Source organism: Colletotrichum paranaense (assembly GCF_030867605.1).
Source record: "Colletotrichum paranaense strain IMI 384185 chromosome Unknown Scaffold_4.1, whole genome shotgun sequence".
In the NCBI taxonomy this organism is placed as follows: Eukaryota; Fungi; Ascomycota; class Sordariomycetes; order Glomerellales; family Glomerellaceae; genus Colletotrichum; species Colletotrichum paranaense.
Window position 1 is genome coordinate 2,604,102 of NW_026848962.1, and position 24,097 is coordinate 2,628,198.

At 47.4% G+C, this 24,097-nt stretch overlaps 10 protein-coding genes across 10 annotated transcripts; 7 read left to right on the forward strand and 3 right to left on the reverse strand.

Moving 5' to 3' along the window:
• Positions 1 to 2,473: 2,473 nt before the first annotated feature.
• CPAR01_05870 (uncharacterized protein) lies at positions 2,474 to 3,360 on the forward strand (the record flags this gene model as incomplete). Its single annotated transcript, XM_060490146.1, has 2 exons — positions 2,474 to 2,766; positions 2,820 to 3,360. 2 exons carry the CDS (start codon positions 2,474 to 2,476, stop codon positions 3,358 to 3,360), a joined length of 834 nt encoding a protein of 277 aa, XP_060351612.1.
• Positions 3,361 to 4,035: 675 nt separating this feature from the next.
• Positions 4,036 to 5,233, forward strand: CPAR01_05871 (gibberellin 20-oxidase; the record flags this gene model as incomplete). The annotated part of the gene is made up of 3 exons (XM_060490147.1): positions 4,036 to 4,325; positions 4,395 to 4,461; positions 4,529 to 5,233. 3 exons carry the CDS (start codon positions 4,036 to 4,038, stop codon positions 5,231 to 5,233), a joined length of 1,062 nt encoding a protein of 353 aa, XP_060351613.1.
• A 1,060-nt stretch (positions 5,234 to 6,293) lies between these two features.
• Positions 6,294 to 7,509, forward strand: CPAR01_05872 (uncharacterized protein; the record flags this gene model as incomplete). Its single annotated transcript, XM_060490148.1, has 4 exons — positions 6,294 to 6,365; positions 6,478 to 6,565; positions 6,625 to 7,058; positions 7,105 to 7,509. The coding sequence occupies 4 exons, from the start codon at positions 6,294 to 6,296 to the stop codon at positions 7,507 to 7,509; spliced, it is 999 nt and encodes a 332-aa protein (XP_060351614.1).
• A 901-nt stretch (positions 7,510 to 8,410) lies between these two features.
• Positions 8,411 to 9,122, forward strand: CPAR01_05873 (aristolochene synthase; the record flags this gene model as incomplete). The annotated part of the gene is made up of 2 exons (XM_060490149.1): positions 8,411 to 8,750; positions 8,845 to 9,122. 2 exons carry the CDS (start codon positions 8,411 to 8,413, stop codon positions 9,120 to 9,122), a joined length of 618 nt encoding a protein of 205 aa, XP_060351615.1.
• Positions 9,123 to 9,192: 70 nt separating this feature from the next.
• On the forward strand, positions 9,193 to 9,591 carry CPAR01_05874 (aristolochene synthase; the record flags this gene model as incomplete). The annotated part of the gene is made up of 1 exon (XM_060490150.1): positions 9,193 to 9,591. The coding sequence occupies one exon, from the start codon at positions 9,193 to 9,195 to the stop codon at positions 9,589 to 9,591; it is 399 nt and encodes a 132-aa protein (XP_060351616.1).
• A 486-nt stretch (positions 9,592 to 10,077) lies between these two features.
• Positions 10,078 to 12,003, reverse strand: CPAR01_05875 (O-acetylhomoserine (thiol)-lyase; the record flags this gene model as incomplete). Its single annotated transcript, XM_060490151.1, has 6 exons — positions 10,078 to 10,329; positions 10,390 to 10,483; positions 10,541 to 10,685; positions 10,751 to 11,171; positions 11,229 to 11,588; positions 11,650 to 12,003. 6 exons carry the CDS (start codon positions 12,001 to 12,003, stop codon positions 10,078 to 10,080), a joined length of 1,626 nt encoding a protein of 541 aa, XP_060351617.1.
• Positions 12,004 to 12,360: 357 nt separating this feature from the next.
• CPAR01_05876 (cytochrome P450) lies at positions 12,361 to 14,171 on the forward strand (the record flags this gene model as incomplete). Its single annotated transcript, XM_060490152.1, has 7 exons — positions 12,361 to 12,621; positions 12,674 to 12,799; positions 12,846 to 12,876; positions 12,989 to 13,057; positions 13,108 to 13,481; positions 13,527 to 13,692; positions 13,756 to 14,171. The coding sequence occupies 7 exons, from the start codon at positions 12,361 to 12,363 to the stop codon at positions 14,169 to 14,171; spliced, it is 1,443 nt and encodes a 480-aa protein (XP_060351618.1).
• Positions 14,172 to 15,616: 1,445 nt separating this feature from the next.
• CPAR01_05877 (uncharacterized protein) lies at positions 15,617 to 17,319 on the reverse strand (the record flags this gene model as incomplete). Its single annotated transcript, XM_060490153.1, has 4 exons — positions 15,617 to 15,721; positions 15,778 to 16,430; positions 16,526 to 17,144; positions 17,194 to 17,319. The coding sequence occupies 4 exons, from the start codon at positions 17,317 to 17,319 to the stop codon at positions 15,617 to 15,619; spliced, it is 1,503 nt and encodes a 500-aa protein (XP_060351619.1).
• A 2,846-nt stretch (positions 17,320 to 20,165) lies between these two features.
• Positions 20,166 to 22,138, forward strand: CPAR01_05878 (uncharacterized protein; the record flags this gene model as incomplete). Its single annotated transcript, XM_060490154.1, has 5 exons — positions 20,166 to 20,323; positions 20,400 to 20,825; positions 20,901 to 21,631; positions 21,719 to 21,823; positions 21,921 to 22,138. The coding sequence occupies 5 exons, from the start codon at positions 20,166 to 20,168 to the stop codon at positions 22,136 to 22,138; spliced, it is 1,638 nt and encodes a 545-aa protein (XP_060351620.1).
• Positions 22,139 to 22,321: 183 nt separating this feature from the next.
• On the reverse strand, positions 22,322 to 23,089 carry CPAR01_05879 (3-oxoacyl-(acyl-carrier protein) reductase; the record flags this gene model as incomplete). The annotated part of the gene is made up of 1 exon (XM_060490155.1): positions 22,322 to 23,089. The coding sequence occupies one exon, from the start codon at positions 23,087 to 23,089 to the stop codon at positions 22,322 to 22,324; it is 768 nt and encodes a 255-aa protein (XP_060351621.1).
• Between the last annotated feature and the right edge of the window lie 1,008 nt (positions 23,090 to 24,097).

Sequence of the window (24,097 nt, forward strand, 5' to 3'; positions counted from 1 at the left end):
AATTATCAATCAAACGTTTGCACGCATGCTGGGTTCATGGCTTCAACCGAGTCATACTCAAAAGTATGCTTCCAGTCTGATTGCAAGGCACAAGATGGTAGACCATACACGGACATAAGTATTCAGAAGAAGTAGAGAATGGATTCGCTTATTTCGGTGCACGCGTTTTCCAAGCTATCCAAAGTAATTACGGGCACTTTAAGAACTATGGGTCTGCTGATATCTTGAGTGCAACGATACCCACAGACCTAGGCGTACGGTACAATGATCTTTGGTCTTCATGCCAAAGCTTAGGTCAGAATGTTGACGCGAAGGCTGGCCAACGCATGAGAGAAGAGTGTAATCAATTTCATCTAAGTATCTTCTTGTTCTACCTCAATCAAAATCCGTGCGAACAGTGATCGTCAGACTCAGTCAAGTCGGCCATGTTAGGACGATGCGTTTCTTCTTATGGTCAACTGTTCTCAGGGGCAAGCGCCTACATTCTCTATTTTGCAAAGCTTGCCGTTCGCCTCACTAGATGGAAGATTGATGGTTTGGCTCAGTTTCAGATTCAAAGCTTCCTGTCATTCAAACATACGTGACTTGTCAATGATGAAGTAGCTTGTGATGCTTGACTCCAGCATGTTGTCATATTGATGTCCTGAAAGTCATCTGTGCAGTTGTACAGATGACCGTTGATCAAACAAAAGGAGACCAAGTTAAGAGATGAAATATAGCGCCACTCTGGAACGTAGACAGTAACCATTTCCAAGCCTAACATGAGCTCAGGCTTGGTAAGTTACCTCGGTTTGGTACGTTGATAGCTTTCTCAAGTTTTGTCTACCTTGTTTTCACTTGCGGTTAATTTTCACTTGACGGAAAAAGATTGGAACTGAGAAAGATGCAAATTGTCTATTTTTCAGAGGCTAGTAGCAATCTCAGTAGATGTGAGCCCTCCTTCTCACTCAGGTCTAATGACCGTTTGTATGTTGGAATGTCTGAGAAGTGATCATTACCTTAGGATCATCAAACCCTTCCACAATATGCCCGTGCCCGGCCTCGCAAGCCGTATCGATAATACTGTCGCTTGGACTCAGAACAAGATCCAAAGAAAAGCTCGACAATAGCCAAGTGACCATGTGCAGTCCCGGCTTTTAGCGCGAGATCGACGTCGGAATCATACCCGACATGTGACCCCTTTTCCGCTACCTTCGCCAAAACTTGCAATGTTGAGAGATGGCCATTCCTTGCAGCTGCTTCAACTCTCTTGTACTCACAATGTTTGCACCATAGCTTAACAACGTTTCGACAATCTTTTCGTGCCTCTTTGAACTTGCAGCACGTATTGGTGTCCCGAATTGGCTGGTTGCTTCGATGTTCAGCCCTTGATCAAGGAGAAATCGCAGCGTATGCAGATGGAAGTCGAGCACTGCTGTAGCAAGGGAGTCATATGGCATTCCTATAATATTATCTCAGCGAAGATCAATCAACCAACGGAGCCTGGATACCTGGCCCGCCATGATTATTGTCTCGACATTCTGTTCCGAGTGGGACTTCTTTCTGTCACTTTGTAGAGCTTGGAGCGCATTGATGGGCTTGACAGCTCCTGCGTGAGCCAAAATCTCTGCGGCCGATGCGATCTCATCTTGCTGGAGGATTGTAGCCATTATCTCTACTAGCCTAGTTCCGACTGATTCGTGACTTCCTCGGGTTGCAGCATGAAGAGCACAATTATGCACCGATCCCGAATCCTTCACGTGGCTGCACATAGATACGACTATAATTCGCTTTCGGTCTGCAAAGCCATCCTAATTGCGACACTCAAATGAATATTATGTTTCCTACTGACTCTTTTTCGTTGCCATAACGCTTCGGACACTGTGTTCCAGGTTCTCAACGTCTCAGAGTCTTTGAATTAGTATGTATTCAGCATCGGCTATACAAAGGACGAATGTCTAGAAGTCCTTGACCCACGATCTTTACGAAACTGTTCATTCATAACTTAAATGAACTCTGGAGTTTCAATTGTAGCTAACTGGGCGAGCCAAATCAAGTCTGCAGATCGCCGAATAAGCCCAAGACGCAGAACGATACACAATCGAGATGCTAGAATCCTATTACGTTAATTTTATTGTAGATGGTTCACTGTTCTCCAAATTCCTCGATGCTGAGTTTTGTTTTGTTTATTGTTGAATCCCAAGAGCCTTGATATTCGCAAATGGGTGGGCCTTACGTATTGTATTGTTCAGATGTTTAATGGCTTTTACGCACGCGGAGTTCGGCCTTTTCCCCTTTTGGGACTTGCTGGATACGAGGGCGTATTTCTTGTCCCCCCTTTTTCTTTTCTTTTTTTTTTCTGCGAGGAACTTTATTTTCTCGTGCCACCCCCAACTCCATGCCTAAGTATTCAGATAAAGTTTGGCTGTTCCGGTAGAATCAAGTACGGTCACCCGACATTTCAGAATTTCTCTACACCTTGAACATTCCTGCCATGACCAGACTGGCCAGTCCACGCAATGTGGAAACCACCATCAATTACTATCGAGATCCCGGCGATGGAAGTGAGCATGCACCAAGCATTGCGGGAAAACGAAGCACATTCACCCAGCCATCAGTCGACTTTGCCACTGTTATTCACGATATCACTGGGAACGAAAGCAGCTTCACTCTCGACAGCCATGGCTTTCAGTTCTGTCGCCACGCTAGTCAGTTAGTGGATTTTGCGAGTGATCAAGAAATAAAAGACGTTTATTACCCCGAGATCGAAAAGCTTCTATCGCAAATGTAAGTATTCCTTTAGGCCGTCGTAATCGGGAACATCCTTAATCCATACCTAGCACTGGCGCCTCACGGTTGCACATTTTCGACCACACCATTCGGAGACCGAATCCCTCAGCCGTGCACTCTGATGATGAACGCCGACCAGTGAAAAGAGCTCACATCGACCAGTCAGAGTGGGGGGCTATGAACCAAGTTAAACGTCACTTGGGCGAAGAAGCGCCTCGACTATTGCAATCACGATTCCAGGTTATCAATGTTTGGCGACCAATCAAGACAATCTACAAAGATCCTCTCGCGGTTTGTGACTCTCATTCCGTGTTGGACACAGACATCTTGCCGGTCAAGCTCATTTACCCGGACTGGGTAGGCGAACCATGTACGATTCTTCCCAACAGCAGGCATCGCTGGTACTATAAAAGCTTTCAAACACCAGAAGAGGTGATGCTTATCAAGTGTTATGACTGGAAGGCGGATGGGCGCGCTCGCAGGGTCCCACATGCCGCATTTACGGATGCGGAAATGGTTGACAAAGACCCAAGACAGAGTATCGAGGTTAGGGTGCTTACTTTCCATGAGGAAGACATGAGTAAAGTCTAAATAAGTAAATTCCCGTTCTGTTCCATCGCTCTTGAAGTTCCCGCCTCATTTGGCCTATTTCGCTTCCGTCAACCTGGCAATCAGAGCAACGAGGGCCTTCGTCGGTCAGCACAGATGAGTCGCAAAATCCCAACGTCCATCCATGTGTGCTAGAACTTTCGAGCGGCTGATGCATCGAGTCACATTACAACGAGTAATATTCCCCAAACATTGGAGAGGTAAGTTATCCGCCAAGGCTCTCCTCGCTAATGAGAGTCAGTCGTTGTATTTTATGCTAGCAAAAGTTATTTAGTAAGTGTGTGAATATATCAAATTTGTTGGTGCCACAGATGGTGCATCAAAAATCACACCAGCTGTCCTAATTCCGCTCTCGCAAAGCCCAATACCTGTACCGATGTTCTGCCAGATATTGCACCTTTGGTCTCATAACTTATTGATGCCCCATAAAATTCACCCACACTACTAAGGGCCTGAGGTCTTGACAAATGGTGGCCCGAGCATTCGACAGTCGGGATTCGCCCGAAGTAGTAACCCGCCGAAAGCCACCCATGAGCATTGTGCTTTTTACTTTAGCCTCGTGATTCATTTCCGACGTTGTGTCCGTCTTCTGTCTCATTCGTCTGGCTTTCAGTCTGTTCAGTTAGTTTGCGATTCACAGTACCTCTTTATTTCAATATGCCGAATCCCGAGTCGCTGCCTGACAGGGTTGCTGAGGAGAATGCTCCTTTGCGCGTCATCTCCCTCCAGCAACTCATCGATGGAGATGAGGTGTGCCGTGAGCATTTGCTGAAAGCATGTACCGATCTCGGGTTTTTCTATCTTGACTGTCGGGAGGTTGCTTCTGGCCAGGTCATGGGAAATGTACAATCCATGTATGACCTAGCCATAAGCTTCTATGATCTACCTCAAGATGAAAAGATGGCGTGGCTTGTGGACCGGGATCATGATGAGCACTTAGTCATGGGGTCAGTTCGATCTCCTACTAGTGCACTGCATTTCTCAATCTGACGATGGGTTGCCTTCTGCTGCAATAGATACAAACCAGCAGGGCATGGCAACGGGCCAGTCGAAGGAAAGAAGGACGGGTTCGAAGGGCTTATGGTGAGGCTCCGTTCAAATTCCAACGTCTCGTACTCCAATTCATATAAGCAAAACCTGACTTGAGAAGCTTTTCGAACATCCAATCTCGAAGGTCAGCGATCCTTCGACTTTTCCAGGACCTAGTGTGATCGCAACACAGCTCGACGTGTTGAAAGGTGCTACAGCAAACTTCCGGGAAATCAGCATTCTCTTACTGTCTCGACTTTCTGCCGCTTTGGGTTTGAATGAAGAGCTTGCTTATCAGCAATATCACCGTAAAAACGCCGTTTGCCCAACAGCCTTAGGTCTTCTCAAGTACACCCTCGCAGACGTTGAACCTGACAAAGTGGGCCAGATTGCTCATACTGATGCTGGAAGTCTCTCAATCGTCTTCACCGAGGTTGGTGGTCTCCAGGTGCTAAAGCCAAATGAGGATCAGTGGTACTACATTGCGCCCAAGCCCGGGCATGCAGTTGTGAACGTTGGCGATGCGCTTCGCTTCATTTCTGGGGGAGTTTTGGAGTCGAGCTTGCACCGCATAATTCCCCATAAGGACGAAGTCACGCGTCACAAGTATTCTATTGTTTACCTCTTGCGACCTGAAATGGATGCAGAGTTCGTTGACTCGGAAGGTGTTACTTGGAAGGGCCTCGACTGGACGAACAAGAAACATGCCGTGTTTCGTGCAACAGCCGAGGAGCAAGCCAAGGGGACTTACTTGACTGGAAGAGAAGGATATGTTGGCTATTGGGATCCGGAGGTGGATAAGGAGAGTGAAACTATCATGGTATAGTTGGGGATCAGATGGAGTGACTACTCTGTCCTGCGTTCGATCGACAAGAATGGCATGATTTAGGGCATCAAGAACCGGTGTGATTATTGTATATCGAAAGAGTACTCAGACAACCCTACCTCATTAACGCGATCCGTGGACTTCAATTCAAAGTTGCAGGCGACAGCGGAAGGCCAAAATCCTTGGGATTATTGCTTTCCTTTTCTTCCCATTTTGCTTGATCCGTCTTTTTTCAGTATGCCAAATAATTGCAGAAGCAGAAGCCCTCTCAGCTTGAGTTTCTTGCCATAGGTTGCCGCCTGCTTCAATTGGCGGTGACATCCTGCCATTTGGTGGTTGTTTCGTTAACATGTCGTGACTACTTGTATGCTATGATATAAGCCATGTTCGTAGTTATTCTCTAGCTCATGCTGGAAACAAAGTTTGCAATAAGGTACTTCGCAAGCATTTAAAGCTGTGTTTCTGATTGAACAAGGCACAATGATTTATCACGAAAGCAGGCACACGGGAATTCCCCATTATCCGATACCTGATACATATCATGAGATGAAGTAGCTTATAAATATGGCTTGAGGGCTTTGACAATTATCAAGTGAACCATCATATGGAGATAGATATATATCACAATGTCTTGCATTCATTCTTGCCTGACGTAAGGTATGTTTAAATTAAGGTACTCATAGATAGAGATTGCCTCTAGCTTCTAGATAGAGAGTGCCTCTAGCTTTGAATAGTATCAACAGGAGTTGATTTTCTCTTGCTTAGGAAAAAATAAAAAAAAACCAGTGAATTGGAGCAAGGACAGATACTGAAATATCATATGAACACCAAGATTATCAGATTGTTAGAAGCCAGGGGCATCAAAAACAACGGGAGCTGTCGACAGCAACCGAAGAAAGGAAAAAAGCGTTTCTACTAGTATTTTTTGAGTCACCTATGGAACAGGAGCTGAATCGCTACCGAAGTGTCACGAGATATGGATGTGGTTAATGCTGCCCACATTGAGTGGGCCCGCTTTTTGTGACACGAAGGATTACGAGACAAACTAGAAATGCCGAAAATGGCAATACTCCGCACCGAACCTCAAGGCACGTCTCGGGGACAGAGCGAATGCACTCTTCCCTACGATAAGGTAAGAGCTCTACACTCCACCTCTCAGTCACATACGCCCAAGACCTGATTGAAGGCTCAGGTTAAACCTCCACTCTGTCGCTCGACCTTGCAGCTGTGACGACATTTGGCAGCACCTTCGCCACAACTTCGCAATGACTACACTCAATATCAAAGAAACGGACATCCCAAGTTTGCAAGGGCAGACTGCAATTGTCACGGGTAAATAACTTTGAGTCATTCCACTTGGTTCTCATTACTAATTACCATGAACACTTTAGGTGGCTCGTCTGGCATTGGATTGGCGACTGCAAAGATCCTAGCATCTCGAGGAGCTGGCGTAGTGATTCTCGATGTCTGCCAGCCCACAGAGACACTGCCATTATCTGTACAATTTCGCAAATGCGACATCAGACGCTGGCTTGAGCTTTCCGATGCGTTCTCTCAGATAGGACGAGTCCATATCGCCATTGCAAATGCGGGAGTAGATGAAGACGGAACATATCTGAACGATGCGTACAACGACAATGGCGATCTGCTCGAACCAAATTACGATGTGGTTGATGTAAACTTCCGAGGCACTCTGAATTTCGTAAAGCTTGCACTGCACAGCATGAAAAGAAACGGCGTACAGGGAAGCATTGTGCTGACATCAAGCGCAACTGCTTATTCCCCGGAACAGTCACTCCCGGTATACAGTGGGACAAAGGCTGCAGTAAGTAGAAGCTGACCGAGACTGAATACAAGACTAATTGAATAAGCTGATTAATTACCTGCGTGCGATGCGCTCGAATTTGCGAGACACTGGTATTACGATCAATGCTGTCGCGCCAGCCGCAACTATCACCGGACTATTGCCGGCGAAGCTTGCTGCTCCGATAATGGCTGCTGGCTTGCCAGTGAGCTCTGCACATTTCGTGGGGCTTGCAGTGGTGTATTCCGCTGTTGCCATGGAAGCCAAGAAGGTTCAAGCATATGGATCAGATACTGCCGAGTGGAGAGAAACGAGTGGCCGCTGGAATGGCAGAGTCATTCTTACGTTGGGTGAGAGGTACACCGAGTTGGAGGAACCTTTGGCAGATTGTCGTAACACATGGATTGGTGCGGCAAACTTGCAAGAGACTAGGCTGCAGCAAGCTGCAACAGATTTCAGAAATTGTCTGTAAAGAAAACTATATTCCATAGTCCTATCCGGGCACGTATGTCTAGATCGAGTTCCCCAACTCGTCAATCTTCCATGTTTCTGGCGGCAGGCCTGGAAAAGTAGCAATGTGATGCTCTGAGTCATGCCTCTGAAATTCTCAAATCTCCAAGTTGGGGGCACCAAACGCTCTCAAATTCCACATTTGAAAACATATTGGGGACTCGGCTAATTCAAGGCCAACAAACTGTGGAGAGGATCAACCGTCATTCATCATATCTCACATTTACTGTGAGTTGATTGCAACTATGAATCTATTGTTCCTTTGCCGTGAACATGACATGAGACGTGATGTCAGCCACGAACAGGTAATGATGCGTAAAATCATTCCTACTTCTGCGTCCAGCAAGAATCATGGTGCCTTGGCTCTAACCAACCGCCTCAGCAACATGATACACAACATCGCGTGAGACATCATCTTCGTCACTGTTCATAGTGCTTTTGCTTGCTTAATTGGCCAATTTATTTTTCACAATTGACTGGATATCAACATCATACTTGCACGACTTGAGACAACTTTAATCCGAGCGCAGTATTCCCTTCCATCCCGGGATAGTGGAGTTAATGGTTCTCTGTCGGTTGCCGGCCTCGCTTTATTGCCCGATTTGAATGGAGCCCGAGTCGCGGTCTCCTCGCAAAGTTTCCCAATCTATCCTTTGGTGGTCAATGTGTATGACCCACACGCCCAAGCAAGGGAACAAGATCATAGATCAATGGCAAATACTTTCATCTCAAGTACGGCACCTACGACAACCGCGCTGGAAAGGGTTCAGACGTAGCATTTAACTTGTCTTCGGTCACCAATTCTCCCCTCTCAGTTCGTTCGAGATCCATCATCCACTGGCGATCCTTCCACCGGCGTCAAAATGATTTCCCTGCATGCGTTGGCGTCTTTTATTCTACCTGCTCAGTCAACGTCGCTGAGAGTTTTTGACCAGCCAGCCAAATCTGGTCAGAGGTCTTACAATCCTAGCGAGCCGCCACCTGCGGCGCATTTTACCGCCAAGATACACCCTCGAGAGCGAGAGGTTTCGGCGGAAGTGAACGGGTTTTTCCTCAATCACTGGCCATTTGCAGATGCGAAATCCAGAAAGAAGTTCGTGGCTGCGGGTTTCCCACAAGTCACCTGCTTCTACTATCCTACCGCGTTGAACGACAGGATTTCTTTCGCCTGTTATCTTCTAACGCTTTTGTTCTTAATTGATGGTGAGTCACGTTCTTCCACAAGCTTGAGCAACAGACCAATTGAATGTCTTGAAATGCTTCCATGGCCAAATCTGCTAACTCTGTGCTATGATAGACCTCCTGGAAGACATGTCTTTTGAAGCAGGCTCTTCTTACAACGAGAGACTCATACTACTCTCCAAGGGAGAGTCGTTGCCAGATCGCAGTGTCCCAGTCGAATGGATAACTTATGACCTGTGGAATGATATGAGGACTTGCGATGAAGTCCTTGCCAATGAGATCCTTGAACCAGTATTTACGTTCATGCGCGCTCAAACTGACAAGACGCGACTACAAATCAAGGAGTTGGGGCACTATTTGAAGTATCGAGAAAAGGACGTTGGTAAAGCGTAAGTCTACTCGAATATCTTTTATTCCCCTTTTGTTCAAGAATTCACAATTGTCTAGATTGCTATCTGCTCTCATGAGGTTTAGCATGAGCCTACATCTCAGCCCTGAAGACCTGAGTTCGGTCGAAGATATTGAGCTTAACTGTTCAAAACATATCTCTGTTGTCAACGATATCTATAGCTGGGAAAAGGAGTTGAAGGCTTCCCATATAGGCCATAAAGAAGGGTCCGCCTTATGTTCATCCGTGTCAGTCTTGGCTTCGGAGACTAGCCTGGACTATTCGGCGTCGAAGCGCATCTTGTGGATAATGTGTCGCGAATGGGAGCTTCTTCATAGTAAGCTGGCCACTAGTAGAATTTCCAGTGCTGGGGGCTGTGGTTCAGACTTGCAGGCGTTTATAAAAGGCTTGGAGTATCAAATGAGTGGGAATGAGGCGTGGAGCAGCATTACACCGAGATACCATTCGGTTTAGATCAACATTGAACATGAATTCAAAATAGAAAAGAGTTCGATCAAGTTTTTCTTTACAATTCAACGTCGGGTCCTACTTCAGTTTCGGTACTCCAGATTAATTTGTTATAGTATCTACGTACTTCACCTCCCTCACCTAAAATTTTGTAGGCTGTAGTCTACATTCGAACTTTATATGATGTTGTGCATGCCAGCTTCTATTTTCATCCGTGAGATTACAATGGTATAAGGCATATGACATACTGAGAGACGCCATGTATTTTCTTTTCGATATCGATGTTCCCTTTTCAATAGCATAGACCCTACTTTTGGCCAAGTTTAGATGAACCTACAATGGAGAAGTAATAGGTCCTTTGTCATACGAGCCACTGAGATAGAGTAAGAACAAGGCTCTAAATGAACTTAATCATGCTAGTTCCAGGCTAAATATGTATAATTTGTAAGGCCGGGTAACTCCTTATGCCTTCCTATCTAATATGACTTTCTTTCACCAGTTTCCAACTGCCGTCTGACGTCCAAGCGGGACGTTGGCTTTGGACAAGGAAACATCTGCGTCCATAAAATCGGCGCTGTCCATGGATGCAGCGGAAGTTGAACCATTATTAGCAGCCGCCAGCTTAGCTTCCAATCGCTCATCATGGACGTGGACAATGTCATCCGGCAGCCGTGCCAAGGCTTGGTCAAGATCCTCGATAATATCTCGAACATCCTCTGTTCCAACCGAGAATCGAATGAATGCCTGCGCGAGATCAGATCAGTCAATGCAATATAAACGGTTGATTTAATGCGTAATACTCACCGGGGTGATTCCAGCCTCTCTTCTATCCTTCTCAGACATGATGACATGAGTGGAATTCCAAGGGTGGGTGGCCAGAGTCTTTGAGTCTCCAACACTAATGCGTACAATTTAGTAAATCTTCTGTTCCTTAAAGACGCCGATCTTTACTCACTTTGTTTGATGGGATATAACCTTGACAAAATTCATAAGCATCTTGCTAGCGACGTCTCCTCCCTTGGGGCCAAATGAAAGGACGCCTCCGTAACCATTTCTGAGGTACTTTTTGGCGTTGCCGTGATACTGATTCTTTTCCAGGCCTAGCCGATTTGTTAGGACATGCAAATGATGAGTTTGTGCCGACAAATTTAACGTGCTAACTTACCGGGGTAGTTAACCCACGCAATTCTTGGATGTGATTCCAAGAACTGAGCCACAGCCATGGTATTTTTGGTGTGTCTCTCACAGCGTAGACTCAGTGTCTCCATTCCGATGAGCAGCTGCTGTGCTGAGGCTGGACTCAGTATTGACCCAACCTCCATCAAGATATCAATCCTCATCGCCATCGCAAACGAGATATTGCCGAAGGCTTTCCAGTATGAGAAGCTCATTGGACCATCTTTCTTGATCATTCGAGGAAACCGGTGACCCGCTGCTCCCCAGTCGAAAGTGCCACAGTCAATGATGACTCCACCGACGGTGGTACCATGACCACCCATCCATTTCGTGGCGGAATGCAAGATGATGTCGGCGCCAAATTCAATAGGGCGACACCATGTGCCACAGGCTCCGAATGTGTTGTCGACCTTTCACTGTGTCAGATTTTGGGATTGGCCATTCGTTCTAAATTTCTTGCTACTTACCACAAATGGAACGTGGTTTTCATGTGCCACATCTGCCAATCCCTGAAGATCGGGAATGCTGCAGCGAGGATTTCCAATACTTTCGACGAATAGGAGCTTGGTATTTTCATCAATGTGTCTGGCAAACTCTTCTCTGGTCTCTTGTTTGGCCCACTTCACAGTGATACCAAGTCGCGGAAGCAGTGTCTTGAAAAGGCTGTAGGTGCCTCCATATAAGTTGATTGAGGCCACAACATTATCACCGGCTCCTGCTAGGCCGATGATGGTGTTGAAAATAGCTGCCTGTCCTGAGGCTGTGGCTACAGCAGCAGTGCCTCCTTCCAAAGCGGCGGCCCGTTTTTCGAAAACTGCAACCGTTGGCTGCGAATAAGTTTCAGTAAAATTGAGACAATATCCAAGATAGCAGGCATGAAAGGCTTACATTAGATACTCTGCTGTAGAAGTAACCTGCTTCTTGAGTGGCACACACCCTCTTGGCATGCTCACTATCTGTGAATATGAATGACTGAGATAGTACTTGAGTTAGTTGACCACGGCCCATCATCGGAAACAATCGGATATAGAAGCTCACCACGCTGTTGTAGATTGGGACTGCTCGGGCATGTGTCTCTATGTCCGGTCGGTGTCCTCCGTGAACTTGGAGAGTATCATATCGAAGACCGTCGTCAAACTTTTCGACTTTGTAGGGCTGGAAAGCATCGTGCCCCTCAGGTAAAACGCTAAGAGAGACTGGGGCTGAGCTCGCCAACGGAATATCATGGATTGGTTCTCCCATAGTGAAAAGGTGGTTTAGAAATTGATGTTTTGGAGGAATGTCAGGCAACTAGAGCCGCAAGTGTTAAATATCCATACTTTAAGCCTAGAATTATCCCGGTATTAGCTAATGGTGTTGTTGAGATCTCAGTCACTCTCATTCGGGCTTCGGCTGCCTTCCCTGTTGGGAGTTGCGGCGGCCGGCACCTCGGAACTCGCATACTTTGGGAAAAGCCCGAGCCCAACGATTCAAACCTCGCAGGCTCCGAGCTTTATGCCAGGCGGTATCCGCGACGTATGAGCCGATATTCCCAAGCAGCTACGGTTCTCCATACGGGTGATTTGATTTAGATTTTCATGAAGCCGTTAACACATCACGATGAAATCGTTCTTTGATCTCGATAGTCTTCTACTCTGGCATTATGCTCGCGACTATACCAATGGAAACCACGGCTTGGCAATGACCTTTTTGGGCCTCACCGTAGGATTAATCGTTTTGCTATGCGCACTCTTGCCAGACAAACAAAAACTCGTTCCTGGTGTTCTAGTCGTTGGTGGGAATGCTAAACACAGCATCAAGGCAAATCGAGAGCGGTTTCGCCAAAATGCAAAGGAGATGCTTCAAGAAGGGTACAAGCGCGTATGTTACCTCCTAAAAGACAGTTTTACCGAGTCATTCTCACAGTGTTTAGGCGAAAGGCGACTTCTTCTACGTCCCCAGTCCACTAGGAGAACGTCTGATGATTCCCTCGAAATACTTAGAGGAGCTCAAGACGGCCCCAATCGACCAGGTAGACTTTGTTGCTACGTTTATCGAGGTAATCATCCTTCCACCAAGTTGATTCATTCACTAATGCCGGAAAGATGTTCGAGGGTAAGTACACCACCATGGGGAGTAGGTCGACCCTGCATCCTCGCGTTGTTAAGGCGCAATTGAATCATCATCTCGGTAGGCGGTTCTACACAAGTCATTAGAGTTGATATGGTTTTTTCTAACACGTTTGTAGCCGACGTAATGCCGGCAGTGCAGAAGGAAATAGTTGACGCATTCAATGACACATTTCCTGCTTGTGAAGGTTTGCAATCATGGCCTTGACGAATGATTTTGCTCGGCTAACCTGAACAGATTGGACGCCCGTCCCTGTCGTCCACACATTGACGCAGATTGTGGCAAGAGTCTCGAGTTGTATGTTCGGTGGCACCACTCTATCTCACAATCGAGAATGGGTACAATCATCTATCGACTTCGCCATTGACGGCTTCATTGGCGCTCAGAAGCTGAAAAGATATCCCGAGGTCCTAAAGCCATTTGCAGCTCGTTTCATTCCGGAGATTACCAAGATCGCCGGCCATTACGCCGCTGCAGAAGCTGCAGCTATTCCACTGCTCGAAAGTCGCCTTCGCACTGGAGATAAAGCTGAAGATCTTCTATATTGGATGGCCGAGCAGGCGAAAGGCGAAGAGCGTGACATGGCATTCCTGGCCAGTATTCTCTTGAAGGTAAGCTTTGCTGCGATACACACGAGTGCAGCTGCACCTGCACAGCTCATTTACGACCTATGCGAACGTCCTGAAATCATTGAAACATTGCGGGACGAAGTCGAGAGCCTTACTGGCAACGATGATTTGATAACAAAATCGGGCTTCTTGAAAATGGCGAAGATGGATAGTTTCATGAAAGAGAGCCAAAGGTTTAATCCTCTCCTTCTAAGTACGTTCACCCTGATGAGTTTTGGCCTTTCACAGTGGTCACCTAATACATCAACGTGTGCAGTCACATTCGAGAGAGTGGTTCACCGGCCTTTTACACTATCCTCCGGGTTTACAATTCCAGCTCATACCACCATTGGGATTCCAACACAAGCTATCACAATGGATGAATCTCTTTATCCGGACCCTGAAACTTTTGATGCGTTTCGTTTCGCCAGGATGAGAGAAGAGCGCTCGGATATGGACGGTCGCGCCCAGTATGTCGCGTCGAATCCGACATCTTTGAGTTTTGGCTACGGGCGCCATGCTTGTCCAGGACGCTTCTTTGCGGCTCATGAGATCAAAGCCATAATGGCCCATCTGTTGAAAAATTACGAGATGCGATTTACACATGGACAGGGACGCCCGCAAAGTGTACGAGCGGAAACACAATATCTACCGGACCCATGGGCGACTGTGGAGTTCAAGAAGAGACTCTAGAGCGAATACTTAGATAGTTCCAGCGTGGCAATGAACCGCTTGGATGTGCACTGGATGGAACCGACTAATCTTCTCAACGCGTTTTCCTTTTTTTCCAGTCTGTCGCCCACTACAAGTTCACTCAAGGAGGGCTCAACCTAAAGCCGATATATTTCTGATACAACAAGCTCCAAGTTCCCAAGCAATTTCTCATCATATACTAGCCTTCGAGTGACTTCCTGGAATCTGGATGTCCACCCACTGACCAGTGGTCTGAGTTTTTTGACAGCGTAAGGGAGCTCCGTGCTCGAGTCGTTGCGACAACAAGTCTGTCGCATGCACGCCACATCAGACAGTGGCAGCAGTCATTGTGTCACGGCTGGATTCCAAATTTTCAACGGGGCAGAACAATCTCCATCGGAACCTTTCCGTGTTGGGTGTGTCCGATTTATCTTCCTGTACGCAGTACTGCGACAGATATGGCGAGGAACCTTTTGACCACGTGTACCAAACCATGTCTTCTTAGTTATCGTGGCTGTTCCCTGGAGAATTTCTGCCACATAGCCAACTTTTACTTTAAGCGACATGCATAAGCCGTTGCTCCGGCGTAGCTGACCCCAGAATGTGTTGTAACTGAAGTGGATGCGCTGTAGGGTAGTTGAGCCGGGGAAGCCGCACTCATGAACCCCAGCAGCGCTTGGAAACAGCCCTAGTCATAAGGTGAGAAGTGGCTACGGCCTGTGCATAAGATGGAGGAAGAGCGAGCGTCTGGACAACTTCTATAGCGTGTGCGCAATACATATTAATGTTGACTCGTGGGCGTACTGATACTCTGGCGAATAGCCAAGATCTAGGCCTCTCGGCGACGTTCCATTTTAGCAAACTTGAGGCTGACACAGCTATTCAATTTCAGGGTGTGTTTCTCATTGATGGAACGCTAGACCTGTTACAGTGCTCCGGCGGTTGTGGCTCATCAAGCGTAACGCTCGTATGTTTAAGCTTTTGCGAATGCATTTGGGACCGGGGAAGTCAGAAATAAGGTTTCGGGCTCGGAAACCTTGAACCCGTCTTGAAGCCAATACATCCACAATTGTTTTGGAGTCCAATCAGATCTTCAAGTCGAATGACTCGCTCTCTCGGCTGCTGCCAGGATTATCGGCTAATCTACGGGGAAGAGGTCTCTATAAGAAGAAACGGTCCGATCATCTTCGGATAGATCATCGGGTAGCGGCTGAGACCGAGGCCAGGAGAAGGGAGATTCTGTAAAAGCTTGGCGAAATATGTCCGTAACCCTGAGGTAACCAAAGAAAGTGGTGTCTGTAATCCCGAGGCGGGCAGAGGTTGATTGGTTCACATAAGTGTAATTTGCACTCGTTTAGCTTTCGATTCAGAATATTCGATTCATCTCATGATGTGTATTTCAAGATTCCACTTTCTTGTTCGAAGATGTAGGTAGAAGAAGCTGCTCAAGATAGAAGGTAGATACGTCTCATGTATGCCCGTTCAAAGCTTCTTGTAGCTCCTCGAGACGGAGACAGATGGGCCGTAGCGAATTCTGGTGTGGCGCCCACCTCTGTCTGTCAACTGAATTGCGCAAAGATTCCAAGAAGCCTCCAAGCTGCCGTACTTGCAGCAGAATCAAGAAACCAAAAATCTCGCAACGTTCATGGACAGTATCAATCTGATACTGTCCCAGCAATACAGGAATCCAACGGTGTGCATGTCCGTATGCCTCAATTCTGCCGTCATCTCCGAGATTTGAGGCTTGAGAAGCACATTCCCACACAGATGCAATATCCTCTAATATAGCCATAATCTTCTCGGCTAGCAATATTGAGAATGTCATTACCCTAGAACGATTCCGGCACGAAGAGCAATGACTTATAGATCGGCATTGGGATATCGACTTTTTAAGCATATGTAGGGAGGTTTCCGCCACACAAAAGGTTGTTACTTTGCTCTGCGTCTGCATTTTTTCAAGCAAATTCAGCGTTACGCCAACACAGCGGCAAGGCGCTGTGGCTGCGACGCTCGTCTGTGACCCCGGCCCAGTGATTGGGCTGCCATGGCTACGGTTAACAAGCAACGGACTTGGAGCATTTAAAGAAAAGCTGTTTGGGTGGTGGTGAGGGGTGAAAGGCACCGTGGAGCTGATACCGTGCGATGAGAGACTGGACGGCGCCCGTTTAGGGGCAACGAAATCATGAGAGATATCATGAGAGGTGTCATCCCTTATGTGATTGCTCTTGGACCGCTGAATAGCATTCCATTGAGAATCATCTACATCCGCTTAGCATCAATCATTTGATTTAGACAATGGCTGAAGCTTTCAGGAGCAGTGTTGCGTAGCTGAAAGCTGGAGAGCTTTAACTCACCTGACGACGAACTGCTCCTAGCAAAGCTAGTTTCCCGTGTGATTTGGACGTTGAATGGGGTTGTACTGGATGCAAATGCTTTGCTTAAGTCATGGCCTTCAGCTTCCTGTTCAGACAGGTTTATCTCGGCATCGAGTAATTGTAAGTCGTCCATGTCAAACTCATGCAAGTCTGACTCCATGTAATCTGGAAGGGCCAGATCCTCAAAGTCAGGCGGTGTGCCAGACGACTCCTCCTCCAGCAGGGTGCTTGGTGATTGGCCCGAGCCAACTAATGTCGGGGTTTGGATGAGCAAATTGGTTGACTGGGAGTCCATGTCAATCTCGGCTCGCTCCGGTGACAAGATTTGATCCGATGCAGCACCCTTTGACACACATTTGGGTTCAGACAACTGCTCCGGATACGCCGATTGTAATCGCTCTTTGGGTGAATCAGAAGGGGCCATCATCGGCGGTTCTTCTGACGTAGACGGCGTGATCTCGCGAGGCGTTGCGCTTTTGTGCGGCGCTGGGGGCCTTCCACCTTTGCGACGCCTTTGTGGTAGAGTATTCGAATATGTGCAAGCTAGATTTCGGTCTCGGCATCGTTGACAGCCAAATCTGTGTCCAGTGCATTTCAACTGAGTGAGCAGGTCAGCGCGGTTTCTCATGAGGTTCAATCGATTATACCTTCTTTGCTCGGCAGCCGTCACAAGCAAAATGGTTTGTGTTCTGACCCGGTTGCGGTAGTTGATGTGTACTTGAAATGCATACGACCTCTCCATCTCGGTCTTCGGTTCGAAGCGTCGCAAACATGTCGAGAGAGTCGAGTTCTGCGTCTTAACTCAGAAAGTTTTCGGTAAGTTGGGACTAGATGAACGATATCACCACATTCTGGAGCAGAATATCTCCAATTTGAACCATCTGAAAGCTCGATAGACACCATCTGCATGTCGTGAGGCGGAGTCCGAGGAATGCAGGGTGCCTTGTCCATTGATGTAACTCTGGTCTAAGCTGCGTCTCCGCTGAATGTCTTGAGATAGAAGGTGATGAACTTTATTCCTAGCGTTGAACTCTAAATAAAGTTTCCTTCGCGCGGTCATTTCAGGATGAAGAATCCCAGATTCGCATTATTCTCGTACCACTTGTCGAGTCGCTTTGTCCACTGGGACCCAGTGGTCCGGACCAGGCTCAAAACACGAATATCCCACATCACGGGATGGCGCCATGACAGCGGCTATCATGATAGACCGAGGTCCGGGTTGCCAAACATGAGTCCCCTAAGTTATCTTCCCCGCGGTGTCTACCCCGGCTCCCACACAATACGGGGCGTGTCACTAATCACAAAGCAAAACTCAATTTCTAAAGGGAGTCGGGCAAAATCAACATCTTCGTCCGGTGTCCCATCCCTCACAAAGCTCGACAGTAGTCAGGCATAAATGCCAGAGCTCAAAGTTCGCTGGACGGTTGGGATTGCTGTCTTGGGAGCAATCCCCGGACCGAGCCAACCGTGCTCAAAGTTTGAGTTATTCATATACAAAACGTCGTCTCAAGTTTCCTTCTGGAAGACCCTGAATATCATGTATGTGGATGAGACTACGAGTCTCGGCGTATCAAGGAGCGGGTCTAGCCACGTTCTACCATCTCCACTGTCTGCTTGCTCCACCGACCTCCGATCGAGGCCGACATTCAGTCCGGGTTGAAAGCCGTGCATAACCCTGCAACAGTCGAATGAAACTATCCACTTCCTCGGCGCCCCTCGCGTGGCCCTCGATCGTTCACCGCTGTTTCCCTAGCCCCCAACTGCCCCTCTCTTCTTGATTGACAGGTTGTATCAATATCAGGGTTGTGCTCGCAAGATCGGCAAAGTGATTTCTAGGCGAGAAACCCATAGACGAAATAGGATGTATGCCGAAAAAATACGATAGCCTCGCCACGCTGCTTTTCCCATCTTAGTTCCGGGGAGGTGGAAAATACGCGCTGCGATGTGGAACAGGGTAATAATGGACCGTTTCTCGAACAGGGGTAGTAAAGCATGGAATGCATTTCCACACGTTGGGTAAACCTTGACTTCTCGCGGGGTTATACCCTCTAGATGTTGGATTCGAGTATTTCCGTACGCCTCAGGATCTCAAGGAGTAAATGGTGAGCGATTGAGGCAATTTTCACACTCTTTCAGACCTACTAGTAGCAATCGATTGCACCGCATGAATCAATATGCAATGACAAGTCCATATGATGGTTCAAAATGCCTTGGCGGATTGGTCAAATTGCTTGAGTTGGTTGCTTAAATATGAAAGATTTTTCTTTCGATGAGTCCAAACCTCAAGACCGATGAGGAACGATTTTTGAGAAGCTATTTCAAATGCTATATCTGGCTATTGCGAGCCCTGTGACTTGCCCATTTTTTGCCTATTTGGTTAGATTCTGAACCTGTCGATGCCAATATTGAAATCAAGTTGACGCTGAGGCCTCTGTATTGCATCAGAATGTCGCAAACTCGAAGTTTGTGCTCCTGGATTCATGAGTCTTTGCTTATTCAAAAGTCGAAATTAGCTTTCATAAATAATCAACACAACTGACGTTCAAATTACAACTCAACTCTTAAGATGAACGAGCAACTCAAGCTTCAAGTTGACACGACGCAACCTATTGAAGAAGTTTTCAGATATTCACCAATTACGCAGTTTCAGTATAATAGCGACGTGCTGACAGTTGAAGCATTTCGAACTTGGCGTATAATTCATTTATTGATCCTTGTTTTGAGGCTCTGAATGATAGGACGGTATCTCGGCCCCTACGCTTTTGGGGTGGATTCACAGAATGAATCTTGCCCTCCTATGGAACATGGATAGAGCTTCTATCGTTGACTCCTTGCGTATGGGGAGCATAGAGACGTATCCACATTTAATCACTTACATTTGTAATTGAATCGTCCCCCCACTAGTGCTTCTCCGAAGATCGATTTGTTTCAATCTAGTTAAAAGGTTGTCAACTATGGTAGGCACATTCCTTCAGCATACCTCAAGCTCGAACGTTGGTATCACGCAGTCCTTGATGATGGCAATTCGATACAGGCAGCCTTTTTTCCCGGATGAGCAATGACAATATTCGCGAAGAGTCACTCGTTGTCTAGGGCACTATGCCAGGAGACTCGCAATGTCTCATGCGTTTGGGATACGGCGCTTCTTGGAGCCTCTCGGTAAAGTGGGTGTCGCCGTGCCGGTGACTTTGCCGTAGTAACCTGCCAACTATACCTCATTTTTCTCAGATTGGTGACAAGAAATGTTATTTTTCCTAGGTACTTCCTCCTTGGTGGCTACTCCCAATCACATATCCTGTCGCCACCAACACAGAACGTACCTCAGCTATCCCGCCCCGAGGCCCCACCCCCGCATTTCAGCAGGACATCCCGACACTCCTCATGCTTTTTCAATGAAACCTCATGGTGGTCCCGGGGCCTTTATACAACGTTTTTTTTGGAAAATGTGCAACTAAATACCTCTCAGGGTTCGGTCGTGGTGGTTTCTGTCTTTAAATATGAGCCATTTGGGCGAGCCTGGGACGTTTTTGAGACCCCTTTCCCTCACCCGTGATCACATCATCCATCTCACTTCGTTTCTGCTCTCGACTATCGTGGTATTCTATGCAAAAGTAACACGATGTCGATCTTGCCCGTTCAAGAGATTCGGCTGCAAGAAGATGTGGACACTAAGTTTAAAGAACAAACGCTGGGAACAGTTCAGCTTCGCCACAATGAAACTAATGAAATCATTCTGGTACCCACGCCCTCAAATGACCCCAACGATCCTTTAAACTGGTGAGTGTTGATTCATTCCAAATTGTTACGAATACCACGAGTTGGGGGAGACTTGCGCTGAATCATAACGTACCAGGTCACCAACACGCAAATACTACATTTTTTCGCTGACATGCTTTGGAATTTTCTTCGCCCATGCCGTCATTGTCGGGCCTGCTGTTGCCCTAGAGTTGATCACTATCGAATTCTTCGGTCCTGGACCTGACACTGTGCCAAACAACATTGCCAAAGCATCATACCTTCAAACCGGGTGTTCACTCATGATTGGTGCGGGCAATCTTATTTGGGTGCCTTTGGCAATCAAATACGGCAGAAGGCCCGTTTACATCGCGTCCTACCTTTTACTTACGGCAAGTTGTATATGGAGTGGCGCAGCGGCTTCTTTTGGCAGTGCACTTGTTGGCAGGCTCTTTCTCGGCTTTGCTTGTGCTGCTGCAGAAATCGTCGCACCCTTGACAATCACTGACTTGTTCTTCTTGCACCAACGCGGGCGTGCCATGGTGTCAGTCTATCCTTCTTTGCTTACATCCCAGGAGCGCCTCAATTAGGATGAACCGATTCTGACAATCTGCATTAGTATCTACACATGTTCCTTATCTGCGGGTGTGGGTGTGGGCGTGGTGTTTTCGGGCCTGATCACACAAACTTACAGCTGGAGGATGATATTCTGGGTATTTTCTGCCTTCGTCGGAACTTGTACGGTCCTAGTACTGTTCACCTTCCCCGAAACACACTATCGAAGGCGATATGCAACGGAGCTAGAGGTGGTACCATCCAGACACGAATCCACCAAGCCGTCTTCTCAGTGTCTTGAGAACCCTCCTTCTTCGTCGCACACGTCATCTCCATCGACGTGGAAGACCTATTTGGCGACTATGAGAGTCTTCTCGGGGACTTACACTAGCGAACCTCTACTGGCTCTGATGTTCCGTCCTCTTGTCGCCATTACTTTGCCAGCCGTATTCTGGGCGACCTTAATCAACGCAATCACCACTGGCATGATCGTTGTGATATCCGCGAACTTCTCGAACGCTTTCTCGACGGTCTACGGTTTTCATACCTGGCAATCCGGTTTAACGTATCTCTCTACGATATTTGGCTCCTTCTTAGCCATCTTCTGCGGGGGACACTTCACAGATTGGATGGCAGACAAACTGACGATTCGGAGTGGCGGAACCAGGATCCCCGAAATGCGGCTACCTGCAATGATAATCAGCTTGATCACGGGTCCATTATCATGCATCTTATACGGGGCAGGCTTCGAGAAGAAATTACATTGGATTTGTCCCACTATTGGTATCGGCCTTGGTACGTTTATCCGCCTTCCTCTCGGTCTCTTTAGATACGCATATGTTATGGAAGGGATATTGGGGCGTCACAAGCTAACTTGGATAGTAAACTTCACCACTGTTCAATCAAACAACGTGGCTCTTGTGTATATTCTTGATTCTTATCGGCCCATAGCCGGTGAGGTTATAGTAACGCAGTCTTTCTTCAAAGGTGAGCCAATTCCTGAGATGTGCCTATGGCATATTTGTGTGAGATACGACTCTTGAGGGGGCGTTTCTTTGGGTTCATGTAGCTGATGTTCCAGTAGCCGTTTTTGGATTTCTTCTCAGCTTTTACGTGAATGTTTGGGTCCAAGAGTCAGGATATCTCTCCGTATTTGGAACCTTAGCGGGTATATCGGCGGCTGTGTTCTTGTCAACCATACCCTTTTACTTTTTTGGAAATCGAATGCGACAGGCAACATGGAAGTGGAAGTTTTCCAGGCAGTTCCTGCACTGGCACCCAGATCGGGAGGTCGGCGAATAGGCTACTGTAGTAAGCGCTTCATTCAGTGCCCGCAACATCCTTCGTCGCTGTAGGTAGATACTCGGGCGATACTTGGAAGGACGAAGGCAAGAGGGAACTAGAGAGTTGTTCGCTTTGTTTCAACATATATGCCTTAGGTTAACGTGACAATTTTATATGGCTTTTCCGACAACCTCGTCACTTTCAGTCCATGTATAGCCCCCCATTGACGAACATGTGTTCTCCATTGACCCATCGGGATCGTTCTTCGCAAAGAAACGCCACAGCATCCGCTATTTCTTCTGGCTTGCCTAGCCTTTTTGCCGCCGGCGTTGCTTCAATTGTAGGCCCTAGGACCTTCATGGCTTCCTCTCCGGCACTCAAGAACCCGTGTGTCGCGGTAGGGCCAGGGGACACAGCATTGACGGTGCATCCATATTTTGGGGGAAGCTCTTTTGCCCAAACCCGGGTGAAAGAATCCACCATCCCCTTGGTCCCGGCGTAAATAGTTTGTAGAGGAGGGGCAGCGCGGGAGCTAATGGAACAAATGTTGACGATGCGTCCACTTCCACGAGTAAGGTATGGCAGAGCCTGCTGCGTCAAGAGAAATGTTCCACGACCGTTGAGATTGACCAAAGAATCCCAGTGATCGAGCGTTTGTTCCTCAAATGGCAAATTGATGGCAATTGCGGCGTTATTGACAAGAATGTCAATGTGACCATAAGCCTCAACTGCACCTTCTATCAACTTCCTCGGTCCGTCCACAGTGCTAATGTTGGCTTCGATCGCGATTCCTGGGGTGGAAAGTGCCGCCACTGCTGCGGCCGCTTCATCTGCTAGGGAGGCGTTTGGGTAGTTGATTACGGCGTAGGCTCCTCGAGCGCTGAGCTCCTTCGCTATTGCATGCCCAATACCACTGCAACTACCGGAAACCACGGCAATCTTGCCCGCGAGACTCTGGTTTGCGGCCATGAGGGTTGAGCTTGAATGGGGAAGGGTGTGGTTCCAGGCAGATTCGCAATCTGATAAGCGGACTTTATGTAAATACTAGCAGTACTCAATTTTGAAATGTTTGACAGCATCATTTGGGACCTTCTCAAGTTGTAACACACATGAACCTCGTATTATTCAGCCCAGAACCACGATGGTCGCTTGCCCCGGCTCGTGTCGATCCCCCGCTCCCGCCCCTCAAACCCACTGCCGACGTGGTATCGAATCCCGGCACGGAAAGTGGGGGATGGCGTGGAGTCCACTTGCCGTTCCGCCGTTCGGGTCCTCAAGCAATACGGCAGAATAGTTGCGTCGTCCCTCCGACGTGCCTCACCTGGTATCGTCTGAAGGGGTGGTCTGAGATAAATTTGCTCGGACCCGGGGTCAATGATGAGACCACACTGCAACTCGCTCGAGGGTTATTAGTTAAAGCTACTGGGGGAACAAAATTAAGAAACTAAGCAGCTTCTGCGGATATCAAAGAAGCAATATGGGATGGCCTAGTCAAGCACATACTCACTTCTTACATACAAACTCATCGAAGCCTATTTAATGCGCATTTAACCTCTCTCTTTGGAAATCAGATAGGCATTACACCACACCCACAGTGCTTGAATATGATGCAAGAATAGCAACTCTGTGACCTTCGAGGAAGATATCGAAAGCATCAATATGCTAAATCAATTCTGACGATGGCCTGTCGTTGAGTTGAAAGGTCCTGAGTACGTAGTGGGTCTAGAATGACTCCAGGTAGATCATGAGATCAGAAGGTCTTTGTGCCATTGTCGTACCCTAGTCGTTGGGGAGATGAATCAAATTTCAATATGGAAGTTTATGTGGTCTGAAAATCTTTTGCCACATACTCGGCACCAGGAGCATCATAAGCCCATCTCAAAACATGTATTCCAGCCGTTGACTTTACAACGAATTTCATACCGTTTGTTACGTATTCACTTAGTGTTTTGGGTTGACTATCATCAAAAGATGCAA